The following is a 27,708-nucleotide window of genomic DNA, read 5'->3' as shown; positions in this document are numbered from 1 at the left end:
TTTATACAGCTTCTGACCACTAAGTAACAAAAGGCACGATTCTTGTACATCTAGAAATTTCTTGTAATCGCGTCCGAAAGCTCATGCAGAGTCATAAATTAATTTCACAAGATCTGGAAAAGTGAGTTAGCGAGGGCAGTTCCTAATGGTTTTAGCCTGATTGCAAGCTTATAGAATATAGAATTACGGTTTCTTAATTCAAAGGTTTTGGAATTAAAATAAATTCCAAATCTTTATTGAACATCAACAAAATACACTTAAAATTATCGTGTTAACCAATACCATTAAAGGGTTTAGGATAAGTGCTATTCTCTACCATCACGATCCAGAAATAGCTAAAATTTTCAATATATAACCGTCCTCATATTTCACTCAATTTTGTCAACGCCACCTTGTAATATTTGTTATTCAAATTGAAGAGTTAGCGCCGTGATTATCAAAGCTGTTCGCCCCAAAATTGGGCTAAATGCGGACGAGCGTAGTCAAGGAGGGTGGAGGTGAACTTAGACGCGGCCTCATCGGTGCGCTTCTTCAACTCGTAACCTTCATTGACAGCGATGAAGAATATCTTGCGGATCTAAAAAAAACAAGAATTTAAACTGGTACTATTGAGAATTGCTTTCAACTTAGTCGTCATACAGAAGTTAAACGAACACGTTAATTTAAACCGTGTTCATTGCAATAGCGTTGCCGTGAATTGGTTCTCCACACAAAAAAAGTAGCATGCGACATGAATTTTGTAAGTGTGAGCATTATTAAAAAAATGGTCTAAATCATCAAATCTGGAGTAATCTGCATTGCAGCTCACTTCGGAAATTCGGCGGTATCGGTCGAACATCTTTCTACGCGAATCTGTGTAACTAGTACCCTCCAGGCCAGCCATGTATTCCCCCGGGTTGTCGTGAGGAGACGACCTGGAATTTTCAAACGAATGTCACATTTCACACGGGGTTACTTTCATTTTAAATCAAGCTAGGACCAAAGACCAGCGCAGTGGATCATGAGACTTTTTCTTATCACTGCAACAAGTTCACGGTACATGAACTACAAAATAATCCATAATTTTTGGGATGCACTGGGATGAATTTGCAAACGGTCATTACCTTTGCGCGCTGCATCTATTAAAAGCTGATGCAATGATAGAGTGCAAGCAAACTGCTACGGTATGAATTAGGTTAATATGATCTGAACACAATATGGTTTATTATATTTTCATAACTGAAAAGGCCGGATATTAAAAATATTATGAACATAGTTTGCTGAAGTTCATCACAGTTAGCATGGCAAAATATAGAGTTCATTAGTGGTAGCGATTGTACTGCAGTACTTACAGTCCCATCTTCTTAAGAGCAGATCCTGGCGACAGCCTCGAGGGGAGGGTTTTTACCATTTTTGTACTAACCATCTCAAACTCGTTTGACGAGACGCTCTGGAAATTCAACAACCAAGTAAGCTCAATGTTAATTCCAGTCTCAACAAGTTGTTTAGTATAGCATAACACGAATATCAACTTATTGAAACTTATTTAGGCGCATGGTGAAATACGTGCGACCGTGTGTTATCTACTTCTGCTCGATATCAAAAGTTGCAGACCGGGTCAGCTAATCCAAATGCGTCACTCTTTTCGAACTAAATTTTTTTTTCATCTGAAGAAAAAACCAAGCGAACCAATTTTGTATATAACGAATTCTGTAAATAGTTTCAAACAATGGCTACCGAGTTCGCCTTCGAGTCATTCGACATATTTAGAAGGTCTGATTCGTCTCTATTCGGGTTCTCCTTCATAGCGTCGTTAAGCTCGGTGATCTGCTCTTCGTCTAGAGTCTTGAAATCTTCCTCCATGTGCTGACGTTTATGGTTCTCGTCATCTTTTGGGTCCGTCCAACCGAAGTCGCTGGGGGGAGGGAAAGTAACGCGTATTGCTGTGAATGGCGGCCGCAGATTCGTGAAATTCAATGCGCGCGAACACGAAATGATATTAATGGCTAAAGTACAAAAATTGAATGAATCGCGCAAACACAAGAAAGGGAATGCGCAAGAAAGTACAAGAAATGGGTGACGGTTTGGTTAAAATCCAAGGAATTAAACACATCAGTTTGCCAATTTTTAAATTCTATTGTGGAGGATCAAGAATCGTCAATAAGGAAAATGAAGATGGTACCATTCAAGAAAGGAGTGAATGATTTCCGAGATGTTTCGAAATCGCCTTCATAATTATGAAGGAAATTGTTATGGAAGGAAATTATGGATATTGTTATGACAACTCGCTAAACGACTTATTCCACGCCTTAGAAGACTTGCCTGGACCGAGTGTTGTAATTCTCTCCCTTAACAAATTTGAGGAAGTAGAAGCAAAACAGCATGATATCTTCAGCTTTTTGAACTCTGTTCTCTAGCTGATGACTGAAGAACATCCAGTCGTAGGCCAGAGTGAAGTACAGCATCTGAACAATTTAACTCGGAAAGAGCATTACGCTATTAACAATTCCACAATAGTCACTCGAGAGAAAGAAACTAATCCTTCTACATGCACGTATACAATGCCTAACTGATGAATGTCAGTGCTCAGTATCGCATTATCCTGGAAGTGAATTCAAGCCGTTTCCGTTTGTTGCAGGGATCCCTCTGTTGAAATTTGTTTTCAGTATTTTTCATAAAGGTTTACCTGCGCCGCGTCCAGAGACCTGTGGATAACACCATCGGCCCATAGGGAGACGCGCATCAGAGAAACGAAGAGCGGCGTCCTGTCCCAGCCTGAGATGCAGTGCACGAGCATACCCTTGGCCGTGTCGCCTGTGATGTAAGTCAGCATGTACTGCAGGTACCTTTTGGTCAGCTTGCAAAGATCCCAGCTCTGAGGGGAAATAACGTTCAAATGTTAAGTAACTTGTAATACAGTGAATTGAAACTGTAGAGGAAAATGTGTTCACGTCATTTCAGGATTAAGTCCAATCGATCAACATTCAGAGCTAAGGAGATAGTACAAGAAGTTTCATGTTGCTTATGGTGTGGAATAGAAAACCGTTTTGAATCTTTGTCAACTAGGATTCCTAACTAATCCGATAGGATGCCTAAATTACGGTTTACAACTGCAGGACACGTTTGATGGTGGCGACTTAATGACCTAGATATTTTGGTCTCTTTTTTATAGTTGACAACCTGGTTAGCTTGGCCGTTTCGACCAAAAATTTCACAACCATTTGCTGATTCGGAACCTCAACCGTTTTCTGCTTTGGACCACTCAGTTACCCGATCTGAAATGCATACTTCGGAATCTCCATTTACTTTGTAATTCTGATCACTGCTCGATGGGTGAACCGCTTCATTCACCGACAACTCCGCATTGACTTCCTCGGCTCTCCAGTCAAAACGAAGATACTCCGCTTTCCATTGCGTCTCCCTGAAGTTACTGAAGAACTCGCAGCCGGGATACGGAACAGAGTTCAGGGCAAAATCTGAGTATTCAGTCTCGCCCTCTGCTTTTTCTGAAGAGGAGCAGCTGTTGGGTAGGCACACTAATAATTCGATCTATTTATCTTAGCCGATGACAATTCAACGACATTTCAAAGCACCCTCTAGAAAAAGAGTTGCGGTTAAGTAGAACCAGAAACCAGGCAGCATCTCCTACTCATATTCCTAGTCAAGTACAAATTTTGTACGTCTGAACCCATGATTTCGTTACATGGAATTTATAATACATCTCAAAATTTTCAACCATTTTAGATGCGAAATGAAGATCAATTTCAAGACAATTGTACTTCCGATTACTTACTATGTGTAGTATTTTACTTTCTGATCTTCGATCATCAGGTCAAAGATAGCCGTGATGCGAAACTTCTTAAGCATCGCTGCGTCAGCCGCTTTCCCTCGGGAAAAGAAGTCAACATTTTCCCTGTATTTCGATTCCTTGAGAATGTCGAAAAAGAATGGTAAACACGAGTTTCATTGATGTAACTTCTGTCCGATAAATAATTTCTTTTATGACAACTTTTAAGTCAGTCTGAATTATGTTTTGAAAGATGTCGGTTGAGGATTTTTCTAGGATCAACTTGCTATGCTTTAGTAAAATTGATAGAACTTACTGCGAGGCCAAAGTTGTCTTTTAATAGTGAAAATTCAGGGAGAGTAAAATTGGTCAAAGATTTAATTACGGAGTCCAGCACATCGATACCCATGCGGTAAATGACTTCTTTGGCCAGAGGGACTGTTGAAGATCTGAAATACGAATTTGGTAGAGAGATGCCCAACTAACTCAAAACAGGTTTTATAAAAGTAATCTGGACTATGAACTGCGCTCTAACACAACGTATATCAAAAATTGATGAAATCTGCAAGGATCGCCAGTTCTCAGGAAGTAGCTTGCATGCAGCTTTATATGAACCTCTTTCATTGCATATGAACCCTACTCCGTTAATTCTAGACTTAGTCCTAGAATGGCACACTCTTCTGTTAACATACCGAGCAATATACTTTGCGTCGCACATGATTACTGGAACAGCGAAGCGGTTCCGGCTTCGTCCATACTTGGCAACTTCCAGGTGCTTCATCAACTCCTGCGATCGCTGCTCCGTGTCTGCGTTATCAGAGGCTATTCAAATTGTATGACAAACTGGTCTCTAGGTCAAATGCCTAACTAGGCTGAAGTAGATAAATTCTGCTAAAGGCTACTCGTATTGTAATTGTTGCCAGACGTGCAATCCAATTACTGATTTTCGGTCAAGATGGAACACATTCCATAAGGAGTATTTAATTCAAGTATTGGGGGATATCGCCGATGACATTTTTTCATTTACCAGATATATCTATGCCGGAAAAATCTGTAGAGACCGTCTCATCAACTTGCTGGTGCTGAGCTACGATGCCGGCCAATGCAGACTCATGGCTCTGACCACAATCAGGAACCAGATCACTGCAGTGGGGATCAACCTTGAGACTCTCACTGGAGTAAACGCGGACTCCTTCTTGTATAAGTGTGGTGGACATCATTCGGTCCGGGACGAACAAGGTTTTAGGATAGGTATCGCAATACACTCCCCCAGTGTTGTCTATTGTCTGAAGGGATGAAGGTTCTTAATCTACTACAAATCATGACTTGCCATAAATATAACTATGTTCCTCTACTCATTGCACAAACATATTGACTTCAATTCAATTCAAGCCAATGGACTGGAGCCTTTAATATTTCAGTTCTGAGCGAAAATCACAAGACTTGGGTATGAAATAGGAAGGGAACATTTTACCATGTATTTGTAGTCCATAGCCCACATCCGTTCAACGACGTTGAGGATCTTCGTGTGCTGTAATAAAATTGAATCTAATTATATAGAGTAGAATTCGTGAGCTAGAATTTATACGAGCCTTCCACTTTTCAAGAGCTAGCCCGCAGGCTGCATAGCTTATACGTTAACGTATCGAATGCCAGTCCGTACTCCGTAGTTACATTACATGTAGAACTAGACAGTTTTCGTACTGATTTGCATATCTTGGTACTGGTTCACAACAGTATCTCATCAACAAACCATATGCGTTTTGAACTGAAATCGCGAAGTCCGCCAAAACCGTACGGTGTGGAAATTATCATGTGCTAATTCAATTTTTAAATGAAAGCTTATAAATCATTACCGCGCTCTTGAAAGAGAAAATTCGGCCGTTATCGCTAATTTATCATTAACTTAAAATGCTTCGAATGAACATTTAAGAGTTCATGTAAGCTTCGAGAGTTCATGTAAGCTATTAACAGAAGCAATAAGTATATTACAATTCTAACCCTGAAATGCATTAGATAACCTTCACAACTTCCGAATCAATACTTCAAGCAAGGTCTAGTATAAATGCCTATGCACGATAAATGATACTTCACTGCTTCAAACGCAATTCAATCAAATGCATACTACCTCTGAACCACTTGAGCGCTATCGGAAATCGAACGACCATTACATTTTATCATCATGCATCATGATCGTTAATGCGTCTATAACACCTCACAAGTACGATGTATTCAAAAGAAAAGGCTTACTACCAACAATGCGAAGTCTCACAAAAATCGGTAATACTCACGTCATCATTGTGAGTTGAAGCAGTATACGTATTGTTTCTAAAGAATTTGAGCAAATTTACTACGTTGGTGACACTAACTTCCACGGACTTCTCGACTGACACGTTCTTAGACATGTTCATATCCTCAGTGAAGCCAGGGGATATCTGCGGCAAATTGTCAAGGATAAAGGTAAACCAAGCTAATACTGGTGAGATGGCGTTAGATACGGCAAATTACTTGACACGCACCAAAACACAATTAGTAAGTATTATGGCGGCTTCAGCCAGACATAAATATTAGCTGCGCAACATACGAAACTTCACCCTGCTTGCACTAGCCTAGCCCACTAAATTGGACGCAGCGTTGACAAGTGATGAGCACAGCATCGATCATCTATCTACTTAGACTCGCACAACGAAAGTTATCTATTTGAATACTTGACAAGTTTACATTTATTGGTTCTGTGGTTCAGGGGTTCCTCTCTGAAGACGAGCCCAGATTAGTTTGTTACGCATTTTTGCTTTCATTGGCTTCCTGAGTTACTATTTCGCTGAATAGGGATGTGCTTCCTCAAATGAACCCAACTCAATTTATCTTGATTTTCAGAGTATCAAAAAATCAGTCAAGCAAGAACATTCAGCTTCAGTAAGAAGTGGAAAAGATCGATAAAGAGAATCGATTACACGGATGCATCATATACATAGTCACATAATGATTACTTAGAAGTCACATAATGCATTATTCGCTAAATGATAACTATAGTTGGCCATATAGCGAAGATTTTCAGCTTTGTGAATTTAATTATGTTCTCGCCAATTCATTTAAAAAATTTCGGTCAATAATCTGTATTGACCGAAATAATCCGTCAATAATCTGTATTGACCCGCCTGCGCTTTTATAATATAATTATTGGTACAGGTGTAGGTCATGAGCGAGATGTGCTCTGCAATATTGAAGCCATTGTTGCAATTGGCCTTCCAGTGGCTGTGCTGTGCCTTGGCGAGTGTCCAACGCCCACGAACACAATTATTGGACCCTGAAACATTAGTTGCTACCACATGTGTTAAGTGTTCGAGCTGTTCGATTGTCTCGTTTTTGGATTTCGAAATATTATTTAACTTAAAAATGAAATTTATTGATAAATTGGCAGATCTGATATTGGCTAATGGGAAGATATAAGACGTTGTACATACAAAAGACGTCGACATGCATACGATAGAGACGTTGTACATACAAAAATTCTTGTTTATTAAATTATATCTTTAATTTTGAAAACAGCTGGTAGATGAAGATGCCCAAAATACGTCGAAAAGAAACAGACGAGTTTTAATTTTCTACAGAGATCATAAATCTCTAGTAAAAAGTAAGTATCCCGCACGCGACGAACAATAAATCTCTTTCGATAACTGACTGCACATCGCAAGAAATAATTATACATCTCGGCCGAAATTGTCCCGATTATTAACTAATAACATAAATCGCTAATCGAGTACACGGCGCATCATGAACAAAGCAACTAAAAAACAGATATTTTTTACGAGTGCCTTGGTGGCAAAAGGTTAGAGTTTATTTCCCGGGGTGGAAATCTGGAGTTTGTGTCTGCGCCAAAAGCCTCATAAAGGAACGGAGGCCGTGAGCGCTCTCGATATCCGCCTGATAAAGAAACGCCCATCCGACTGTCAGGGTATATTGCGGGGCCCATGTAGAGCTCGCCTGGCCGGGGCCGGCGCTCAGCTCGTTTGGGGCTACACGCTCGCTAGCCTCGGTCGTTTTGAAGAGAAATAGCCCGTGATTACGGCTTGTTTATTTGAAGCCTAATAACGTTTCTCGATTGACTTGCGGTGGAAATATTATTGTCATAAGATCGAGGCAATCAATTAAAGGGCTCGATGAAACGGTCGATGAATCGAAGTCTATGTGGCCGGTTGACGGTTTCCTGGTCGCACATCTCATGGGCAGCTCTGACCAAGGTACTGGGATTAGCAGCTTCTGAGAGGAGGAAGTTAGGGGATTTCACTGCTCGGGATAATCTGTATTGAATAAAAACTAATCTTTTATTGAAAAAATTAATTTCTCTGCCATCTTACACTTTTTGATGGATGTTATGATGTATTTGAAAATATATTTCTATTGTTCAAGAAAATTTAAAACATGAAATAAAAAAAAAATGAACAAGAGTAGATCTACATCGAATGAAAACTAGACAAACGCTAAAGTAATTAAGTATAAAATTACACAAAATAAACTATTCTGCCCATTGCTGTTGCCTGACTTTCTTGCTTATTCTGGCTTCCACTTCTAATTGTCGTTGCATTGTTTTTTTTATACTCGACTCTTCGTTTCATTGGGCACATTTGAAACGTTATGAAGCAAAGATGGTGAAACAAAAACTTCAGTTTCGCGTAGATCTGCGTTCAGTAGGACCATGTAGATCAGAGAATAAAATATGTCCTTCAGTTTACTTCTGGAGTGACGGTAGAGAAGGGTCGGTCATTCATCGGCCACCTAGGAACCGCCTTTGTTTTTTATTTGGGTCACAGACAGAGTTTAACGGTAGATTTATGATCATCACAGTAAAAGCAGTATGACCATTTGTGGTCGCCTGCCGTGAATCTGGACATTTATGATGATGTTTGCGTAGTAGAGCGCTGCTTAGATGAGGTAGCTGGCTGGACCTGAGTCGCGTTATTAGATATACAGCATCGCCCTAAAATCCAACTTTCACGATATTTTTTAATTCGTTTTCCGGCGAATATAAATGGAATTAAATCGAAAATTGCAATCGGCTATAACAAAGCTATGTTATGCATGTCCGGTTGCTATACTGTAGATAAAGCATAGAGGTTCTTTGACCTGCAAGTAAGTTGCACTAAGGTTAGGATTTACTGCCATTAGGTTGCAGTGTCATGCCCATGCGTATTATAGTTCAGTGTTGCCACTCATATGCGCGGGAGCCGTAAGTGTGACCCTGGTTCAGGTCTTGTGATTTATGCTGCCATTCTTCACGGCGACGACACGCGTGACCGGAGGCACTCATCCGCGGTGCGTTCCACGCGCTGCACTTCACGCGCTACACTTCACGCGTTATACTCCACGCGCTATACTCCACGCGCTATACTTCACGCGCTATACATCACGCGCTACACTTCACGCGTTATACTCCACGCGCTATGCTCCACGCGCTATACTTCATGCGCTATACATCACGCGCTACACTTCACGCGCTATACTTCACGCGCTACACTCCACGCGTTATACTCCACGCGCTACACTCCACGCGCTATACTCCACGCGCTATACTTCACGTGCTATACATCACGCGCTACACTTCACGCGCTATACTTCACGCGCTACACTTCAAGCGTTACACTCCACGCATTATACTCCACGCGCTATACTCCACGCGCTATACTTCACGCGCTATACATCACGCGCTACACTTCACGCGCTATACTTAACGCGCTACACTCACGCGCTACACTCCACGCGCTATACTTCACGCGCTATACTTCACGCGCTATACTCCACGCGCTACACTTCACGCGCTATACTTCACGCGCTACACTCCACGCGTTATACTCCACGCGCTACACTCCACGCGCTATACTTCACGCGCTACACTCCACGATCCTCGTGTTCAACGCGTCATGCTCCGCGCTGCTAACGATCACAGAACTAACGGGTATTTAGGGCAGTAATGTCGAGGATTTGAAACAAGTGCAAATATGAAGACGGAACAATTTTTATGAAACAAATTCAAACTTAAACAACATGTTGAGAAATTATTAATACAACAAATATAATAAACCTTGAAAGAGAAAGTCTAGCAACCAATAGAACGGATAGAGAGAACTCTACGGTTATGAATAAATGCTAATATTTCTACTGTATAATGATGTGAATATTATTAAATGACACACAAATAAATGATGGTGCGATGAATTATCAGTCATCAGGTCGGCGGAGCAAATGATCTGCCAAATTTAGTAGCAATTGCACGAGTAGAAATTTCATTCTGAAACAACAGGTAACGTAAGAAATATTGGAAATACTAAATGGTTGCTTGAACTTGGTCATGAATAGTACCACTCTGCTATTATTGTGGCAAATAGATGCCGTAATAACTATGATGAATAAACGCATTATTTTTTAAGAGATTTAATTTCTGTTAGCTGAAGCACCCGCTAATTTATTTATTTTTCTGTTCAGAATAACACTTTAAACCTTAGCAGTTAACTGTGATCAATTGATAGTTTAATGACCTAAAATATGATATCCCAGTGATACAATTATGTCATGGAGGTTTCCTATGATTGTTGTGAACTGTCATAGTTCTTGTCATTATGAAGCAAAGAGAATAACTCCAAGGCAGAGAGAGAGAGAGACATGAATTTTATTGTGCAAATTGTACTGAAGCTCGCTGAGAAATTCCATTAATCTTACAGCTTAGTCGTGCCTAGACACGCCTCGAGGAGCGTCATGCGTCAAGATTAAATGCAAAGCCTACAGAAGGAAGAGCGTGACACAGCTTTTGTTTGCAGCGCCTGCCGTGACATGTGCATTGTACATGGCAAGACGGAGATATTTTTTTCAAACTATAGGATTTGCATGATGGAAAAAAATGAAGAGGCAGTTTAATCAGAATGATCAAAAGATGAAAATTGTGTTGTGATCGGTGGCTAATTTAGAATTTTGTCTAAATTATTTCAATTTAGTGAAGAATGCAATAAAAATGCAATAATTTCTCGATAAGGCCAAATGTCATTCATCGAACATTTTAGGAATGGTGTCAGTATGAATTGGAGTTATGAAAAATGATCTACATTTGATCACTAACAGACCTAACAGACCTTATATTTTCACTACAGAAGCCGAAGGTGAAGAAAGGTAGGGCTGGCAAAAGAACCTTTGCTCTCTCAAAACTTCTCCTTCAATACCTGTGTTGACCAGCAGAAAATCTCAAGTTCAATTGCTCTTCTATTATTTCTTCACAATTGTTCAAATCCTTTAAAAACTCAACCGAGACCCAATCTTTGGCAGCGGGAAACTAAAACTATCGCTATAAAATGTTCCAGTGTAAACAATCGGGTCCATTCTCGGTCCGTATCACAAACTTCTTTGTTCAGTAAACTTGACGCGATATTACACAGGGCCTTTAGTGCTGCCCCGCATTTTTATATCTGTGAATTTACGCCTTGAGTCTGTTCTGAGACGCTGGGAAATGGAAAAATGTATCTTATCTTAATCGTCCTTATGTCTCAAATATACGCTTACAATACCACCATTTTCATTAAAGCGCTAAACAATGGACAATAAAAGAAGATCTTGCATTAAATATAAAAACAATGGAACAAATTTTCCTTTAATTCATGTTATTTTTGAACGACATTCCCAAATTGGTGAAGATTCATTGTTACCGACTCTTTTCATTCAAGTATGAATATTAATAAAAAATGTGAAAATGCCAGGGTTTGGAATTATACACTGCATCGAAGAAGACATAAAAACACGCCTATATACAATGGAAAGTCGTTAACCTAACCTAAAAGCCCATTTTCGGAAGAAAGGAGTAATAATCTTTACGAACGATTAATTTACTTGCACAATGCGGCACCTTGCCTGGCAAATGAGCTTCACTAACAGCGCCAGGAGCATGAATGGAGCGTCATATTCCTTGAATTCATTTAAAAACACGCCCTGAAGCTCGTGAGACACCCCCAAGAATTTGCTAGTAGAGGAATTGGAATGAAATTAAACCTACGAAGAAATAAAATTATAAGAAATAGGTGGAAATTAAGCCCGAGAAGAAATTGGATAAATAAATCCCTAGCGCCCAATGGTACCCTAAAGTGCCACTATAATTGAGGTACTCTTAGCGATGTGTGTCTCGGCTCTGCAAAAATTTAACTGTGTTCTTTTCCGAGGAATACGTTCCTAACAGCAGCAAATATGTTTATGGGAGGTGCTGTAACTGTCCCGGTATGCATGCAAGCGACACAAAATGTACTACTTGTGAACTAAAGCGAAAATACTTGTTAGATTTTAATTGCTTCCAGATTTCCAGCATAGGTTAGCTAGCTTAATTGAGGCTCGTTTGCTGTAGTGCTACAAGCCGATTGCCAAGTCGTTTTTATTTAATAAAATAAAGTTTAAAGACATTTGAAAATTGTGCTCAGAAAAAATGCGAGTTCGATTATTTGCGACAAATATCTTGATCGATTTTTTGTGAGCTTGTTGTGAATTTGTATCTCAGGAGGTATGCATAAGATCAAATTATTCTATAAGTGACGTTATTCGATAGCTGAATAAAAAAATAGATAAAAAACAACGCTGATATCGATTAAAATTTCATTTAAAGTGTAAACCATGCAATTATTCTGTTGACAAACGATGTCCAAAAACTTATATCCTGGTCAGTGGACACGAAGGCTTTTTTCAATAAAAAAACTAAATTGTTTGTTGAACAGAGAGTTTAATCTTATTTTATATGACCTGACAGTAATTTGCAGAACACTGGGAAAATTGTGACCACATTTATTTGAAGCCGAGGGAGGTGCTGACACCAATGAAAATTACAAACAATAAAGCTTGCCTTTTCACAAACACTGATAATGTTGGAAGCTCGCGTTTTTCGTTGAGTATTTTTATTGTAAGCAGAGCGCGAAAAGACACACAATGCCCTGGAGGGCTGCGCGAGGCTCATCGATTATCGGGCCTCCGCCACTAGGCCATAAGCTTCCCGTTTTCAGCAAAAAGCTGAAATATTGTGACGGAATATATTAGGCACCCTCGACAGCGTTATTATCTTATAGAAGCCTCTCTGTGACGGCAAAACCTGCTGCCATAATCCCTCAGTATTATGATTCGCAAACCATAGGCAGCCAGAGGGAGAATGAGACGACGTGGAGCTCGGGGACGTGGTTTGCAAAACTAAAAAAATCAACTGTAGATGCAGTGAGGAGAATTTTCGGAAGCAAATGCCATGAATGGACTCTAGTTTCAAAGTATTAGAAATAATGATAATGGTATATATGGAAACTACAAAATAGTGTACTCGGTAAGTCATTCAATAATGCTGGAATACAGGAGTTGGAAAATTTCTTGACTGAGCAATATTTATTTGAACAATCACTGAATGCGATATAACCGGCCGTTTTGTGGTAAATAATATTCATGTTGTTAGGAGCGTATAAGTCAGATAACTTAGATAACATTCCAGTACAGAAGAAATGAAGCGAATTAGGAAATAAAGCTTTAATCGCATTTATCGGAGAAGGCTGAATGAGAATGTGACGTTGTAAAACTGGCCAGCTGATCGTGGAGTGGGGTTCGCGCAAATAACTTTTATCGTCAAAGTTTCACTTCAATTCCACCTAACTTTTTCAATGACTCGAAAGTTTAAGGGAGCTTAACTTTGCTATCACTGCCCTAATCCAAATTTTTATCGAGTTAAGAACAAGAGCTTATTTTTAATAGTGAAAAGTCCCTATTTTCGATTTGCTTGGACCCCTGACCATCTTTCGCCCAATAATTTCATCTCTTTCTCTTGGGCATTTTGAATGGCATGAAGTATTACATGGTCAACGGTTTTGATAAATGTATCTAGGGTATATTAAATAATCTCGTATTTCATCTCCCCATGTTCATATCATAATTCTCTAATTATGAATGCATTTCCTCTACATAATAACTAACGGTTTTAATTTGAAATGATTTACCACTATGGCCGAAGACTTCTTTCTCCTACAGCTTTCATTTCTTCTATTGGAGGAGTAATTTTAGAATTTTTATCGTGCTTGAAAATTATTCCTAAGAATCCAATTGATTGGGTAATTCTGTAGTAAATACTGCATCGTTTTTTTTAATTTAGCGCATCCAATTTGGAGGATATCCTCGCTAATAAATAATTATTGTTCCTGAAAAACCTCCTTCAAGTGCATACAGTTTTGAAGGTAACTTCGATAATTTTTATTGTTCCAGAAATCCCTCCTTCAAGTGCGGCCAATTTCGAGGGTAAACTCAATAATTATTATTGTTTCTGCAATTCCTCCTTCAAGTGCGGCCAATTTCGAGGGTAAACTCAATAATTATTATTGTTTCTGCAATTCCTCCTTCAAGTGCGGCCAATTTCGAGGGTAAACTCAATAATTATTATTGTTCCTGAAATTCCTCCTTCAAGCTTGACGTTAACCTCGGTAATTATTATCGTTGACTGCGGCTGGCAACGCGCGCTGAGACAGCCCAGTTACTTGGAGGAACAAGGATTTGGCTTGTTGCTCTCCCCGTCGAATATTAATGGAGTTGTCCCGCCATTAATTAAGGCTGCGATGCACGTTGCTGTAAACACGCCAATTGGCGGCTGACATCAAGATCACGAAATTGATGTCGTTGATGTCGTGATTTTCGAGCCGGGTCTCGATACGACTTTCAAATGCATTAATGTAGGCGTTCAGTATGAGGTTCGTGTGGAATACTAGGATTTAGTTTTCATCTTAAATGCAAATTTATGAAATTTATGTAGGAGAGTCTGATGACGAAATAATGGCCCCATGAGTCATTTGCTGATTCAACCTTTGCACATTATATACATTTATTATATTTTTACCTAATTTAATATATTATATTGTATATATATATATGAATATAGTATAATAATATTAGGTCGTAATACAAAAGTAATATACAATATGTATAGCAATAATAATATTTCAATATAATATCAACAATTTCATATTATTCCAATAATAAGTTTAATATCAAGCCTGGTATAAATATACCAATGTTTGTAATTCATCAACATGCTAAGATATTCACTATTGGCGATAACTAAAAAATCAACGTAATTTATTATCTATTTTCATAGCCAAAAGAACGAGAGCTCGTGCCAAAATTCGCTGCTAATATCTGTCTCTTTTCCCGACGTTAAAATACCTCGGGATAATCTCGATTGATTAATTTTACGAAAACGAAATCTAATTAAGAAATGTTATGGACCGTCGAAGCCACATTGTCAAAGCTCATAATCAGTCTCAATAACAAGAGTTAATTAACAAAGCTTAATTACCACGCATTAGCCCCTCATTATAGTTTTTAACGATTTTTTACAATGGCCGTGATTGGTGCCAAGACGACGAAGACTCTATAATTGCCTTGGCTTTGACTATAAGATCGGAAGATGGCAATAATAAATGGGTTATTATGAAAAAGAAACGTGCTTCTATAGACGTGTCTGCACATATTTCATTCCTCGAATGAAAATTGACCAAAAAAGAATTATAAATATTGGTTGACATGCAGGATCCATCAGAGCTGTAAAGAGGGAATGCATATATAAAGAATAAAAACTAATCCAGAATCTCATTCTCATTATACAAGTAGATTTTCCATTTGTATTAGTAAAAATAAGCTGAGCATTGAACTGTAACTGAAAATGTCTACAAATTCACACAGTAGAAATTACAAAGTAACATAAATAAAACTCAAGTAAAACAATAAAAAACTTTGATAATGTGTGTTTATTTATGGAAAATTGACATAATTTATATAAATAAGGTATCTTTATTCGCTTGCCATCATTGAATAATTACTAAGTATGTCTACGCTGTAGTCATTGTCATGGGTCAACCTTACTGGTAACATTTTTCCGCGAGACGTAATTAGCACTCAATCAGACCAAGCAAGGAAACGAAAAGAATTTAAGTTACCTTTCGGGAAGCAGGTAATAAAGTCAGAAAGACGTGCAAGACCTGGAAGAATTTCGACGCTAATTTAGTTCACTACGTTCCGAGGTTCCTCCAGGATGTGAGTATTGGCTATTTCAGGCTCACGACTCGAAACGATCGCTTCTACATTTGTTTGGTCTTCGGAAGTTTTACACGGTCACTGGCTTCTCTAATCAAAAAACTCGAGAGAGTAACAAACAAGTTGCGCTGCAATCCGCTTCAAAAGTCCTGCGTTGATAGCAAGCTTGAGAGGATGAAGCGAGCTGTAACTGTCGTGTTTTTGTAAGTGCCAGAGAGCCTGATGTTGACGGCGGCGAAGACCAAAGTTGAAATGAGTCCGTAAACTCGTTACGGCGCTACACCTAGCGCGTAGGTGCTAGGAATGCCAGGGTCCAGGGCTGAACCGTGAAGCAGTTAGAAACTCTCGTAGGTATATTAGCAAACACGCCCGGTAAACTCGTCCGTTTACATTGAAAATCTTATTCCACGCTAAATGAGCTAAAAACATGAGCTAAGGCTTTGTGACTAAGCTGCATTTGTCCACCTACAAATTGATATTTCGATTCGATATTTATCTCTTTTAATTTAGTTCTAGGCATGCACTTTTTGTATTGATTAGGTTAATAGAAACAAGTTTAATTTAAATCACAGTGTTCTAAGTCTAGTTATGACGGGCTAAAAGCTTAAGAGGCTATCAAGTGTCACGATGAAGCCGGACATTTGACACAATTTTTTTCTGAACAAACTATTCCAGGTAGGCGCCGTCTATATTCTGTCAATGTGCGGTACAGCCGTTATAGTGACATTGAAAATTAGGTTTTTCCATGTCATAATTTTCACTGTACTAAAATAAAATTCCATGGAAGAATAAAATCACAAGAAACAATAAGTTGTATTAGTTTCTCCAATGCTACCTCGATGTTCCTGAGCGCACCCTAACAATGTATATACGAGTACAATATTTACAGAATGGAGGGCACAACTGGGTAATAATCGTCTCATTTGAATGTAAATACAACGGTTAAAAAATGATGAAAAAATTTTGGTTGGATCAAACATTGTGTTCATGGTTGTTTATTCAAAGAACACATTATGTTTTCGCACGTAATAAAGAGATGAGGTTTTCCGACAATTTGTTGTTTATCTCCTTGCCGGAGAGAATATAATAGTAAATCGTTTAGCGTACTAGGGCAAGTGTTTTTGATACTGAAGTTCACTTTACTTATTAACAACAGGAATGTTTTTCCGCGTGGGGTGGTTCACTTAGTCCAACAGAACTATTGACTGTCAGGACTCAAGGGTGCGGCGCGGGAACTTACTTATTTGAATTGCGCGCCACGTGGCGGCCATTAGTCCTAGGAAGGTGGCGCCATGCGCAATATGGTGCGCGTTTTATTCAAAGAACACATTATGTTTTCGCACGTAGTAAAAAAAAGAGGTTTTCCGAAATTTGTTGTTTATCTCCTTGCCGAGGAGAATATAATAGTAAATCGTTAGCGTACTATAGGGCAAGTATTTTTGATACTGAAGTTCACTTTACTTATCAACAACAGGAATGTTTTTCCGCGTGTGATGGTTCACTTAGTCCAACAGAACTATACCGACTGTCAGGACTCAACGTTAGTATATGAAGATAATTTTTAAATTACAGATACATTCCTATTACAGAAACAGGGAAGGAGATTTCTGGATATCATCTTGAACATAGGGCTGCCGCGAATTAATCGAAAGCTCAATCTGTCTAAATAATGGACATAGGTTTATTTTTATATGGACTTAAAAATATCTAATTACGCAAAATCTTTCCTTCAATTGAACCTGAAACAATGCTTTCCCGGTAATGCACCAGAAACTGGATTTCTTTGAGTTTAGAATTTTACAATAAATGGTGCAACCAACGAATTTTTGTCCAAGCAATAAATTGAAACATTGATTTGAATTCAAGATTGAATAAATTAACGTAAATTGCCCTTTAGTACCTTCAATTTATAACAGATTTTAAAATTTTGTTGCAGGCATGTAATATTTAGTAAGGTAAGTAATATACAGCTGAACAATTGCTGCGATGTTTCTTGTTTACTTAGTGGACTGAAGCACCGAGGCCATCGGCCCGCAATATTCGATTTAATTGCATGGTGAACGCAGGCAATGTGCCCTCCGTTATTGCACTTTGTTCTCGTCATTGCCTTGCAAACGCGACATGGAGATACGAGGGAGATGAGGGCAAAGGACGCTCATATCCCCTCGTGATATGAGTACCTACGCTTCACATTATACGGGCTGAGAACGGAACTCTACTTAAAATTCTAGCAATAGGTCAAATTTCTGTGAGTTCGGTGATATGATTTCAAATGGTTGCAATGCAGACGCGATTAAAGTCATGATTCGGTTAGTGGATCAAATGGAATGAAAAACGACATTTGGGGGAGTCAAAACATGGATTTGTATTGAGAAAGTGATTGCAATCTAAAATATTGCTCTTAGGATCGATCATATTGAAAGGCAATGAAATTAAACAAACGACAAAACTAAGGCATTCTGTGGACGACCAAATTAAAATTTTGTTGGTGGGTTAGAAAGAAACACCGACGTATCAAACATTGCTGCTCAAAAAAAGTAATTCATTTTTAAGATACATCCCTATTAATTCTTTTTCGATTTTTCTTTCAGGTTCAAAAATAGATATCAGCAGGGTATTATATTGTGTTCCTAAAGCTTCTGAAATTAAAGGTTATTATATTGATTAGTGTTCACAATCCGACAAAACTGCGACGTACAACTATTGTAATAAATGCAAGACCTGAGACTAAACAGTTTCGGTCTGTTCGGTAAGCATCAGTACCTTCGCACGCTCTGTTCCTCTGCTGCCATAAGCAGAGGAGTTGACGTATTGTGAGTATTGTGCATACATAAGCAGAGGAGTATTGTGTCCCGAGTTGACGGGACACAATAATGCAGTTGTCTGCTGGGGATATATGCCACTACGGTGTGGATAAATTCATATGAAATTATGAAGATTGCCAATTATTGTGATTGTATTGCGCTTGCAAGCCTCAGCGTTCAGGTGTGTCATAATATAATTAAGTTTCGTTAACTGCGCGCGATATTTTTATTGATTTGTTCGGTTCGTATATTATAGAGTAAAATTGTGTTTACGAGGATTGTATTGTTTACTCGGCATAGACATGTTTATTGATTTGTTTATATAACTAATCATATTTGAAGATTTTTAGGAGAGATCGGATATTACAGGTATAGGTTCAGCAGATGTGCCAAATAACTGGATAATTTAGCACGGTAAAGTTTCAGATTGTACTCTCTTCAAATTTTCGTCATGAACTGAGAGGGAAACATTTTATCTTCTTAACAAGCTATGGATCCAATGTGAATATAAGGGAGTGATATAACTTATGTCTTACGCCGATCATCATTTTTAGGTAATAGTACAAATTTGTCTATGACACTGATTATCATATTATGTAATAGTAAGTATCCCATTTACATTTTGACGGTTTTAACGATTTATGTTTTTTGGGCATTCCTGTTCAGATACGGGCTGGTGAGAACGGAGCCGTTGCTCAACGTACTTCTACATATCCAATCAGCGAAGTATGTGTGTGCAAACTTAATGCGTTCTCCCAGATGAACGGAACCTTCCTGAATGCTAATACCTAAGTCGATGGACGGGGAGAGGTTGTCCCTAGCGGCATTTCAGCCAACTTTAATTTCTAGTTTCAGTGCTGCTGTTGTGAGTTCGTAAGTCCGAATTATAAATTCCGTCGGTACGGAGAATTCCATTTGAAGATAAAATTTAGAGTGCCCCGTGATCGGTTCTTCAGCAAGAACTGACCAGTTAAGTGATCGGATCAATTTTTCATTGCACCTTTTTAGAGGATACAAATAAAGATGTATTTTCCAAAACATTTAAAGACTTAAATTGAAATTAGATTCGGTTAGATATAAGGAACACAGAGAAATTTGAGAAAAAATTTCGAAAAAATATTTGAAATTCTATATCTAACAGCTTGATGACGAAAACGAATCTTCGTCGTCATTTATTCATATTGTTGCTTGTACTTTAGTGACAAATGCTCCTTTTACATTTCTTTTTCAAGTTTTTTGATTAAACTTCACTATGATTGCGATTTAGGTGCCGGAATATTGCATATTCCGGCAACGTTGATATTGCACATTCCTGTGTCGATGATTTTGGACCTACGGCCGACGCACTGCTGGACCTACAGCAGACATTCCTAGCGTTAATGACACTCGAATAAAAAATTCTAGATCAAGTTAACTAATTATTGGAACCCGTCAGGTGGGCCGCTAAATTCTCAAATGATGATGTAGTTCAAAATTCATGATGCTCCCCAGCCTACATAAAGATATGTGATATAAATTTACATGTTCATGATTTTATTTAATAGTTACCATGATACACACTTTGATTTTTATTTCAATTTCGTAGCGACTACTTTTTTCTCATCCTAAATATAGTATATAATAAATATTAGTATAATATTATTATAATGTATAAATCTTATATTTTGAGGCCAGAAGTCACTGCATTGTGACATGACTTTTTAATCACACGTAAAAAAGTGAAATAAAATTATATACTGAACTATGCAAGAATGAATTTTCTTTCAACACCAATTAAACCCTTGTGAAGAACATTTATTGTCAATCGCGAATGTATATTCCTTTTTTTATTGATAAAAACTCGTTACATGGCGTCTCGGTACGAATAGCATAGACGACGAATAAATAATGTTTTCAGACAGAAGGCTAAAGTGGCTAACTTGACTCCAGGTGTTTCTAACTAATAAAATTGGCCTTGAAATGACACTAAAATACCGTAAGAATTGAACATAAGCTCGAACATTTTTATATTGAACTTAAAATTTGAAGAAGCACGAAAACTACATCCCGCAATAAATATAATGAAATTAATGTGTTGCGTGGTTGTTTGATGTTCATTGGATTCTATAGAAAAATAAAAAAATAAAAGACGAATTTACCGTATAACACGAAAAAACCATGAGTGAAATTGTTTGGAGTTTCTCGGATAAAATTAATTGCAAACACAAGCGTACTCCTCATTACATGATTAATTGTATTCTCACCATAATAAACCAAAAGTATTGTGAAGTTAAGAGAGTTAACAGTAGTAGCAGATTTAATAAATAAGAATTTGGACGTCAAAGCTCGTCCCACACGTCGCAGAGAAGCCAATTTAAATTTCTCACATTATTTACGTATATATATTTATTTGCTTTATATATTAGTGGAATGTTTCTTCGCTCCGCGAATACGATAAGTATCTAGTGAGTTAATTAATCTGCTTCACATTCATTTCTAATGAACGATAATATTTTGAATGTCATAAGCGAGAACAAGTTACGGATTAATACAGTTGTGCGTAGATATAACTGTGGTAGATACAAAAAAAAGATAGGCAATTCTTTGGCTTCTATAAACGAGATACATGCTGGAGAGCTTTGCAATTCCCTGGAAAAACATTCAGAATAAATATACTCAATGATCTATACTCATCTCATCTAATATACTCATTGATCTACATTCAGAATAAATATACCCATTGATCTATACTCATCTCATCTAATATACTCAAGGATCTACTTTCAGAATAAATATACTCATAAGTCTAAGAATTTGATTCTGAGAACGAGTTCTGAGAAATGCCCCTCGAACAAAGAACCGTTCAATTAGATGATTGGACCGACATTTAAGAGGCTCGGCCAAACAGCATCGCTTCATTCACTTGCGCTGACCTGATGAAGGTTGGTTGTGAGTCGTTGCATGCTAACATTGCAAATTCTTATCATCTTTCGAGGATTTTTCTCTGCACTAAATATTGATGGAATTAAATAAAAATTTGAAAATGTTGTGGTAGGAGACTGTTTTGATAACCCAGTATAAGATCCACTAGAGGAAGTTATTGTCGCAAAAAAATATCAAGCTAATACGCCACCATGAATAAGATTTTTATTATCAACAAAAGTCTCTCAGGAACGTAGTGCAAAGTTAAAATTGAAGTAACGACATCATTAGATTAATATATATTTTTATTTGTGAATTAAGATATCTTTTATATTTCCGGTAAATAATTTCTCGCCGGCCAGGCAATTTTGTAACGAATAGTATTAAACAATGTGCAGGCGATACACATTTTTACCGCACGTTCTATCAAATACGAAGCTCCTCATGGAATTCTCACGGCATCATAGATGAACCATTATTAGCATCTGATATTTTTTCGAGGCAATAATCTTCATGAAGTTTATTCAGCTGGCAATCTTTCTCCATTACTCAAACAAAACATTCGCTCTCTTCTGGATTGCTGAGTGCAAAGGAACCGATTGCACTTAGAGCTCGTGCCAGTCCAAGACCATGCATGTTGAGAGCGAGCTCAAGTGTGGGCTTTTCAGCAGCACAAAGAACTGTAACTTCTTCTATTTTGAGAATGGTAAGTCAATCACGTCAATAAATTTTTAAAGTGTTCCGGAGGATTTCGGAAAGTCTCTGCAGAAAACTGTTTCACTTTTAGGTTAAAAAATTTAGCTAGCCGACGAAACCGACAGCACATACGTCGCTATTAGGATAGAAATTTATTTATCTGAACTAGCGTTCAGACTGCATGATCCAACATGCGTAATATATTGAGTTGTGATTGATCAGATGGGACAGCAGTAGGATTTTATTTGTATTATTTTGACGATCGCTTTTCTGCTATCATAATCGAAGTATGGAAAAGAATGTCTTTTGAACCTGAACAAAGTCCATCCGATTTCATTAAAATTTGCACAGATTTTTGTCGCATTTAGATTCGCCAAAAAAGGCTTTTGGACAAAGTATTGTTTGCTGATCAAGACAAAGTGATATGTACTTGTAGTCTTGCTTGAAAAAGTTTGAAATTATTTCAATGCATCAACATTCTTTCTCATGAGTTTGCATTTGTTCAAGAACGTACAAGAAGGCATCATTGATCGTAATTTATGTAAGAGTCTTATCTTTATTTCTTATTGGTGTCATTAAGGACACGCAAATAGAATGAGATATGAATATTCCAACAGATACAAGGAGATAAAAATATCAATTTACCAATAAATCGAAAGATTTACGAAACAGTTTGTATATTTGTTTACATTCGTGTGTACTGGCTACCCAGCCGCTGTGCCTGCCGTCATTTACAAACCCCGGGAGCTCGAGGCAGCTCCGAACGCGCTCGGGGCAAACCAGCAACCGCTACGCCTGCTTGCATGGATCTGTAAGTAAAATATCTACGTATAATTGATCGCATCAATATATTTGCGATGTCATCCCACAAGGAAAACATAATTATCACCAAATGCTTGAGTAAACCATCATTATTCGCCATGTATTAGAATTTAATGTAGAATTGTTTATTTAAAAAATTGCCATTATGACTACTGACAAAGTGTAGAATTTTCGCAAGGAAATTACACAGCTGTTAATTTCCTTAATTTTTAAACGGTTGTTGAATGAATAACTTATATCTGCCATAAATTTGCATCATATAATACCTGATTTCTCTCTAGCAAATGATCATGTTTGAGTTAGAAAATATAAAAAAAGCCGTTGATCAAGTCATTAGCAACTTCAGAAGGTCGCTCGATATGAGATCGAAGCACTCGGCGTGGTGTCAGCGTCAGTATCTTGATAAAGCGCAACGGAAGTTTGGTGGCGATGGAAGTTAAACTGGGAATTAATTTAGAAACTGTTTTAGTTAAATGTGTAAAAATCTGATGATTGGTAGAAGTTTGTTCAGTGATATTGGGTTGCCGTAAATTTTATATACAATCCAAAATTCCTCTGAAGGATTACCAACCTTTTGAACTGTTGACGTTGGCAGCTGAATTACGTCAACAGTTGCAGCTGAATTAGTGACTTAAACGCCTCCTAATGATCAGAGTATTAGTGAGTGAATGATCGGCCAAACCAAGTCAAGCTTCTGGTTGAGTCAGCAGAGTACTTCTAGACGACCCAACTTATAGAAATCACAGGAACGACGGCTAAGTAAGACTATTGGGATCAGCCAAAGGCATAGGACCTTTTGGATTCTAGCGAATTGACAGTTTGGATCTTCAGTAAGATGACAGGAATGCTTACATTGACCGAACCAATGACGCTGTGGGCATTATTAGCGCATTTTCTCATTTATGGAAAAAATGCGCTATTGTGCTCGCCATGTCCGTCTGTCCGTCTGTCTGTCTGTCTGTCCGTCCGTCTGTCCGTGACCTCAAGTTTTCGTCGACGAGAAAATGCGCTCTCTGTCACTCACTGCAGTGAGTACTGAGTTATATTTTTATTCAAAGTACTCACTTTCGTGCTTCTAAATCAAATTCCACCAGCTCTGCGAAATCAAATACCTATATAAATTCATTCTACCTATTCTTCCTTTTATTAACATGGAACATTGTTTCTCCTTCTCGAAACTGCAATTCGTAAATATATTTTTTACGTTCCATTCGTCTCACGAAATTTTACCCAAATGCAATCTGCACCAATTTAAATTGTTACTTCTACTTTACCTCAAACTGTTTAACATTGTTTCAGAATGAAGTAAAATTTCACATTTTTCTGCTTTCGGCTAACGTTATGTGGCTTAACTTTGAAGTGACTGTTCAGCGTAATTTTTCGTTCATTGCTTAGCGACGTTGGACGAACCGTCGACCGAGATAACTCCACTTATTATCATTCATCGGATGATGTAATTTACGATCAGCCTTGAATTCTCCTTGACTTGAAGAGCTGGCTGCTGGTGGACAAGATCCACATTCTGCCGTCCGCATTACGTATGAATCATTCCGCTCGGTTCATAGATGTCCTGGGGCCGTATTATCAAAACTTCGTAACTTTTTGTACTTCCGACAAAAAAGTTACGTGTTACGTAAGTAAACCCTAATTTTGGCATTATCAAATTGGCGTGCAATATGTTAAATTACCAGAACAATTATTATCTTCAATACTAAATGAACTACATCCAAATTTTTGACGAATCGACTTCTTTTGTTCGCTTATATTGATTTTCAGAACTCAGGCATCAAAACTGAATTTTCATGATAATTTATAATGGATTATTACGTGTTTTACAAATAAGAGCTCAAATAGGAAAGTATTCGGTTTCTATTAATTCTTTTAACTAAGTTTGGGGTTTTCATACGTTTCAGATTTGAAAGATAGTTGTAGAAAGAATCGTAACCTTGATTGTTAGGTACGATAGTGCAAACAAAAGTTATTGCGGTGATGGAGAGTGAAGAGAAGGCTCCTTTTATATAGAGCCGCACCATTTGAATTAATAAAATTAAGACAACTAATTACTTTTTGATATTTAGTAGTACCTTTGTTATGAAACATTAGATTTTGGGGCTTGGGCATGTCATAGGCATATCATTTATTTTGTTTGTACGATGTAGGCATGTCATCAATTTGTGAATGGCTTACAGAGGCATGTCATGTAATTTGTTTGTTCTCTAATATGAGGATATCCTAAAGTTTTACGCCGAAGATCGATTCGAATATGTACTACATTGCTATGTGCCTGTGCGATTACTTAATAGACATTTCCATCGCTTATATATGAAATTTTCATTTCAAGATCATCGTCAAATGAGGACAAACAAGTTAATCCAAGTCAAATATCGTAGATTATAATAAAAATATAATAACTTGGTCGTTGGATGGCTCAAAAATTTTTGGACTAATTTTAATATGTTCGAATTTTACGCAGGTTTGTATTACTTTTTAGAAGGATTAAAAGTTGGAGATGGTTAGCGATATCAACTTACTCGTATGTATACTTACAACAGAGCTCTATAATAAAAAGATGAATTAAAAAATGATATTAAAGTGAAAATATTTCCTGTACATGATTTTGTTAATCCACCAAAGTGTGCCTGAATTTGATAAGAATTGAAAATGTATAGTTTAGAGGACATGAGATGGACTGTATGGATTTCACGACTGAAGACTGAAGTTATTGTCTGAAAGCCAGAGAAGAATAATAAAGCACCCTGTTGATTGAAGCTTATTTTTTGCACTTAAAACTGCAAAAAATAACCTTTGCCGAATATACTATGTTTTTTCTTTACCATTACATTCAAGTGTTCAATGATATCCTGAGTTATTACTTTAACCAGTCTTGAAAATATTTTCAATTAAATTCATTAAATAGCCCGGCAGCAGTCCTAGCGAGTTTTCTTGTTATTGCCGCTAGCTCTCCCGGGATTTCCTCTAGAGGTAAGAGGACTGCAAGTCCAGCGAGTAATAATTTCCAGTCTTCGCTGGCCTCTCATGAAAGTCCAAAGTCAAATGTAATGTATTTTTCTAATTTAATAATACAGATATAACATGAATATAATTAAAATTAATTTTACGCTGGCATGCAAATTATTCATAAAAAATAAAAAGGCTGTTGTTAATGCAACACGTTAATTACCCTCACGAAGATCGCGTTCACAAATTATTTGAGGCTAAAATTAGTATTCAGTTTTCAGATTAGGTCTTAAGAGCAAAGAAGCAGACTTAACGCTGTTGGACATGGTGATGGAGCGAAGAAAAAAGCTTTCAAAGCTTTTACGTTGTCGCTTAATCTATCAATTCTTACTTATATGATTTTTATGGTCCCGTTCCCCTCAGGACACGCCAAATTAGGTCACAATTTGCGTACTTTTTATCGCATTTATACATCAAACTGTGAACTTTAAGCTAACTTTTGTTAAGGGGTTGATTTTGCAAATCATTGAACCTGATGAAAACATTGAACAATTCTTGTAAAGAAATTCAATGACAATAAACGTTAACAAAAATTACTAACATGAAGCTAGAAGTAGCAATAAAACCAGGTAAATTGCTGCGATAATAATTTTTTTCCTTCATTTCCCAACTGAATGAGATAAGCAGACTAAAAGACCGCTGTAGCCTGGCTGGGCTGAGAGAAGGCAGTCGGCTTGACCCCAACCCCACCACGGGCTTGCTCCGTAGCCCTCGTTCACATGCAGTTTCGTTCAGTGCTGCCTCAATACAAACAAATGTATAAAATAAATTGTAGACATTGAATATATCTCTCAAATAAACAGGATAGAATTTATATAAGTTATCCCGTATTTATTACTAAATAAAAAATTTTGATTCAAATATATATATTTATTATGTGAAAATATTTATCAATTATCCCTTCAAGTTTAAGCGTTTGGCACAGCCCTTTAATTTATTATGAATAATTCGTGGACCAGCGTGCAACTAATAGTAATTACATTCATATTATATCTGTTTGATTAACCTAGAGAAATGCACACCTTGGTGTCGTATCTGTTGATATGTTCATATATTATTAAAAAATTAAAATTTCACTCAAAAAACAGCGATCACTTCAATAACAATATTGCGCGCTCGCCGATTATTTTCAAAATAAAATTTTTGTTTAGATGAACCGTGATGCGTATATTTGAAGTAAACTCTATTGGAATTGTTAAGGCGTGCTATGAAAATAGCGAGATGGTTCACTCATATCTTTGTCAAGAATATATATTGTCAATAATTTTTTTGCATTTGATCAATTACTACATTGTGTTGCTCGATTTTTATCTATGATGATTCCATCGCTTTTGAATAAGATTTACGATAGTATGGTCTATAATCAATAAGATAATTTGATAAAAACGTTGAAAAGTTACTAATATTGAAGTTAAAGCCTAAATGTTTGATGAAAACTAGTGTATGTAATGATTTCATCACACTACCGAGTGGATTTGAATGCGCTCTGCTGTCTTACATCGAAAATGCGAGATATAAGTAAATTATTTCTCAACTAAATAATGAACCATTTGTCAGGAAGACGTTTGCACTGTATGCAATAAAAGAATATTTATTTTTCGTCTTCCTCACAAGTTGATGAGTTGCTTG

The 27,708-nt window shown here is 37.4% G+C and overlaps 1 protein-coding gene across 1 annotated transcript; it reads right to left on the bottom strand.

Annotated features, from left to right (window-relative positions):
• Nucleotides 1-219: 219 nt before the first annotated feature.
• On the bottom strand, nucleotides 220-23,044 carry LOC108673603. The gene is made up of 14 exons (XM_018161456.2): nucleotides 22,979-23,044; nucleotides 6,058-6,201; nucleotides 5,241-5,297; nucleotides 4,794-5,052; nucleotides 4,459-4,573; nucleotides 4,083-4,215; nucleotides 3,773-3,906; nucleotides 3,286-3,499; nucleotides 2,666-2,854; nucleotides 2,302-2,444; nucleotides 1,717-1,894; nucleotides 1,332-1,429; nucleotides 809-914; nucleotides 220-577 (listed from the first exon to the last, which is right to left on the bottom strand). Exons 1-14 carry the CDS (start codon nucleotides 23,042-23,044, stop codon nucleotides 437-439), a joined length of 1,977 nt encoding a protein of 658 aa, XP_018016945.2. The 3' UTR covers nucleotides 220-436.
• Nucleotides 23,045-27,708: the final 4,664 nt, after the last annotated feature.

This window comes from Hyalella azteca, unplaced genomic scaffold (genome assembly GCF_000764305.2).
Source record: "Hyalella azteca isolate HAZT.00-mixed unplaced genomic scaffold, Hazt_2.0.2 contig15593, whole genome shotgun sequence".
NCBI classification, from domain to species: domain Eukaryota; kingdom Metazoa; phylum Arthropoda; class Malacostraca; order Amphipoda; family Hyalellidae; genus Hyalella; species Hyalella azteca.
This window is presented reverse-complemented; position numbering and strand designations above follow the sequence as displayed.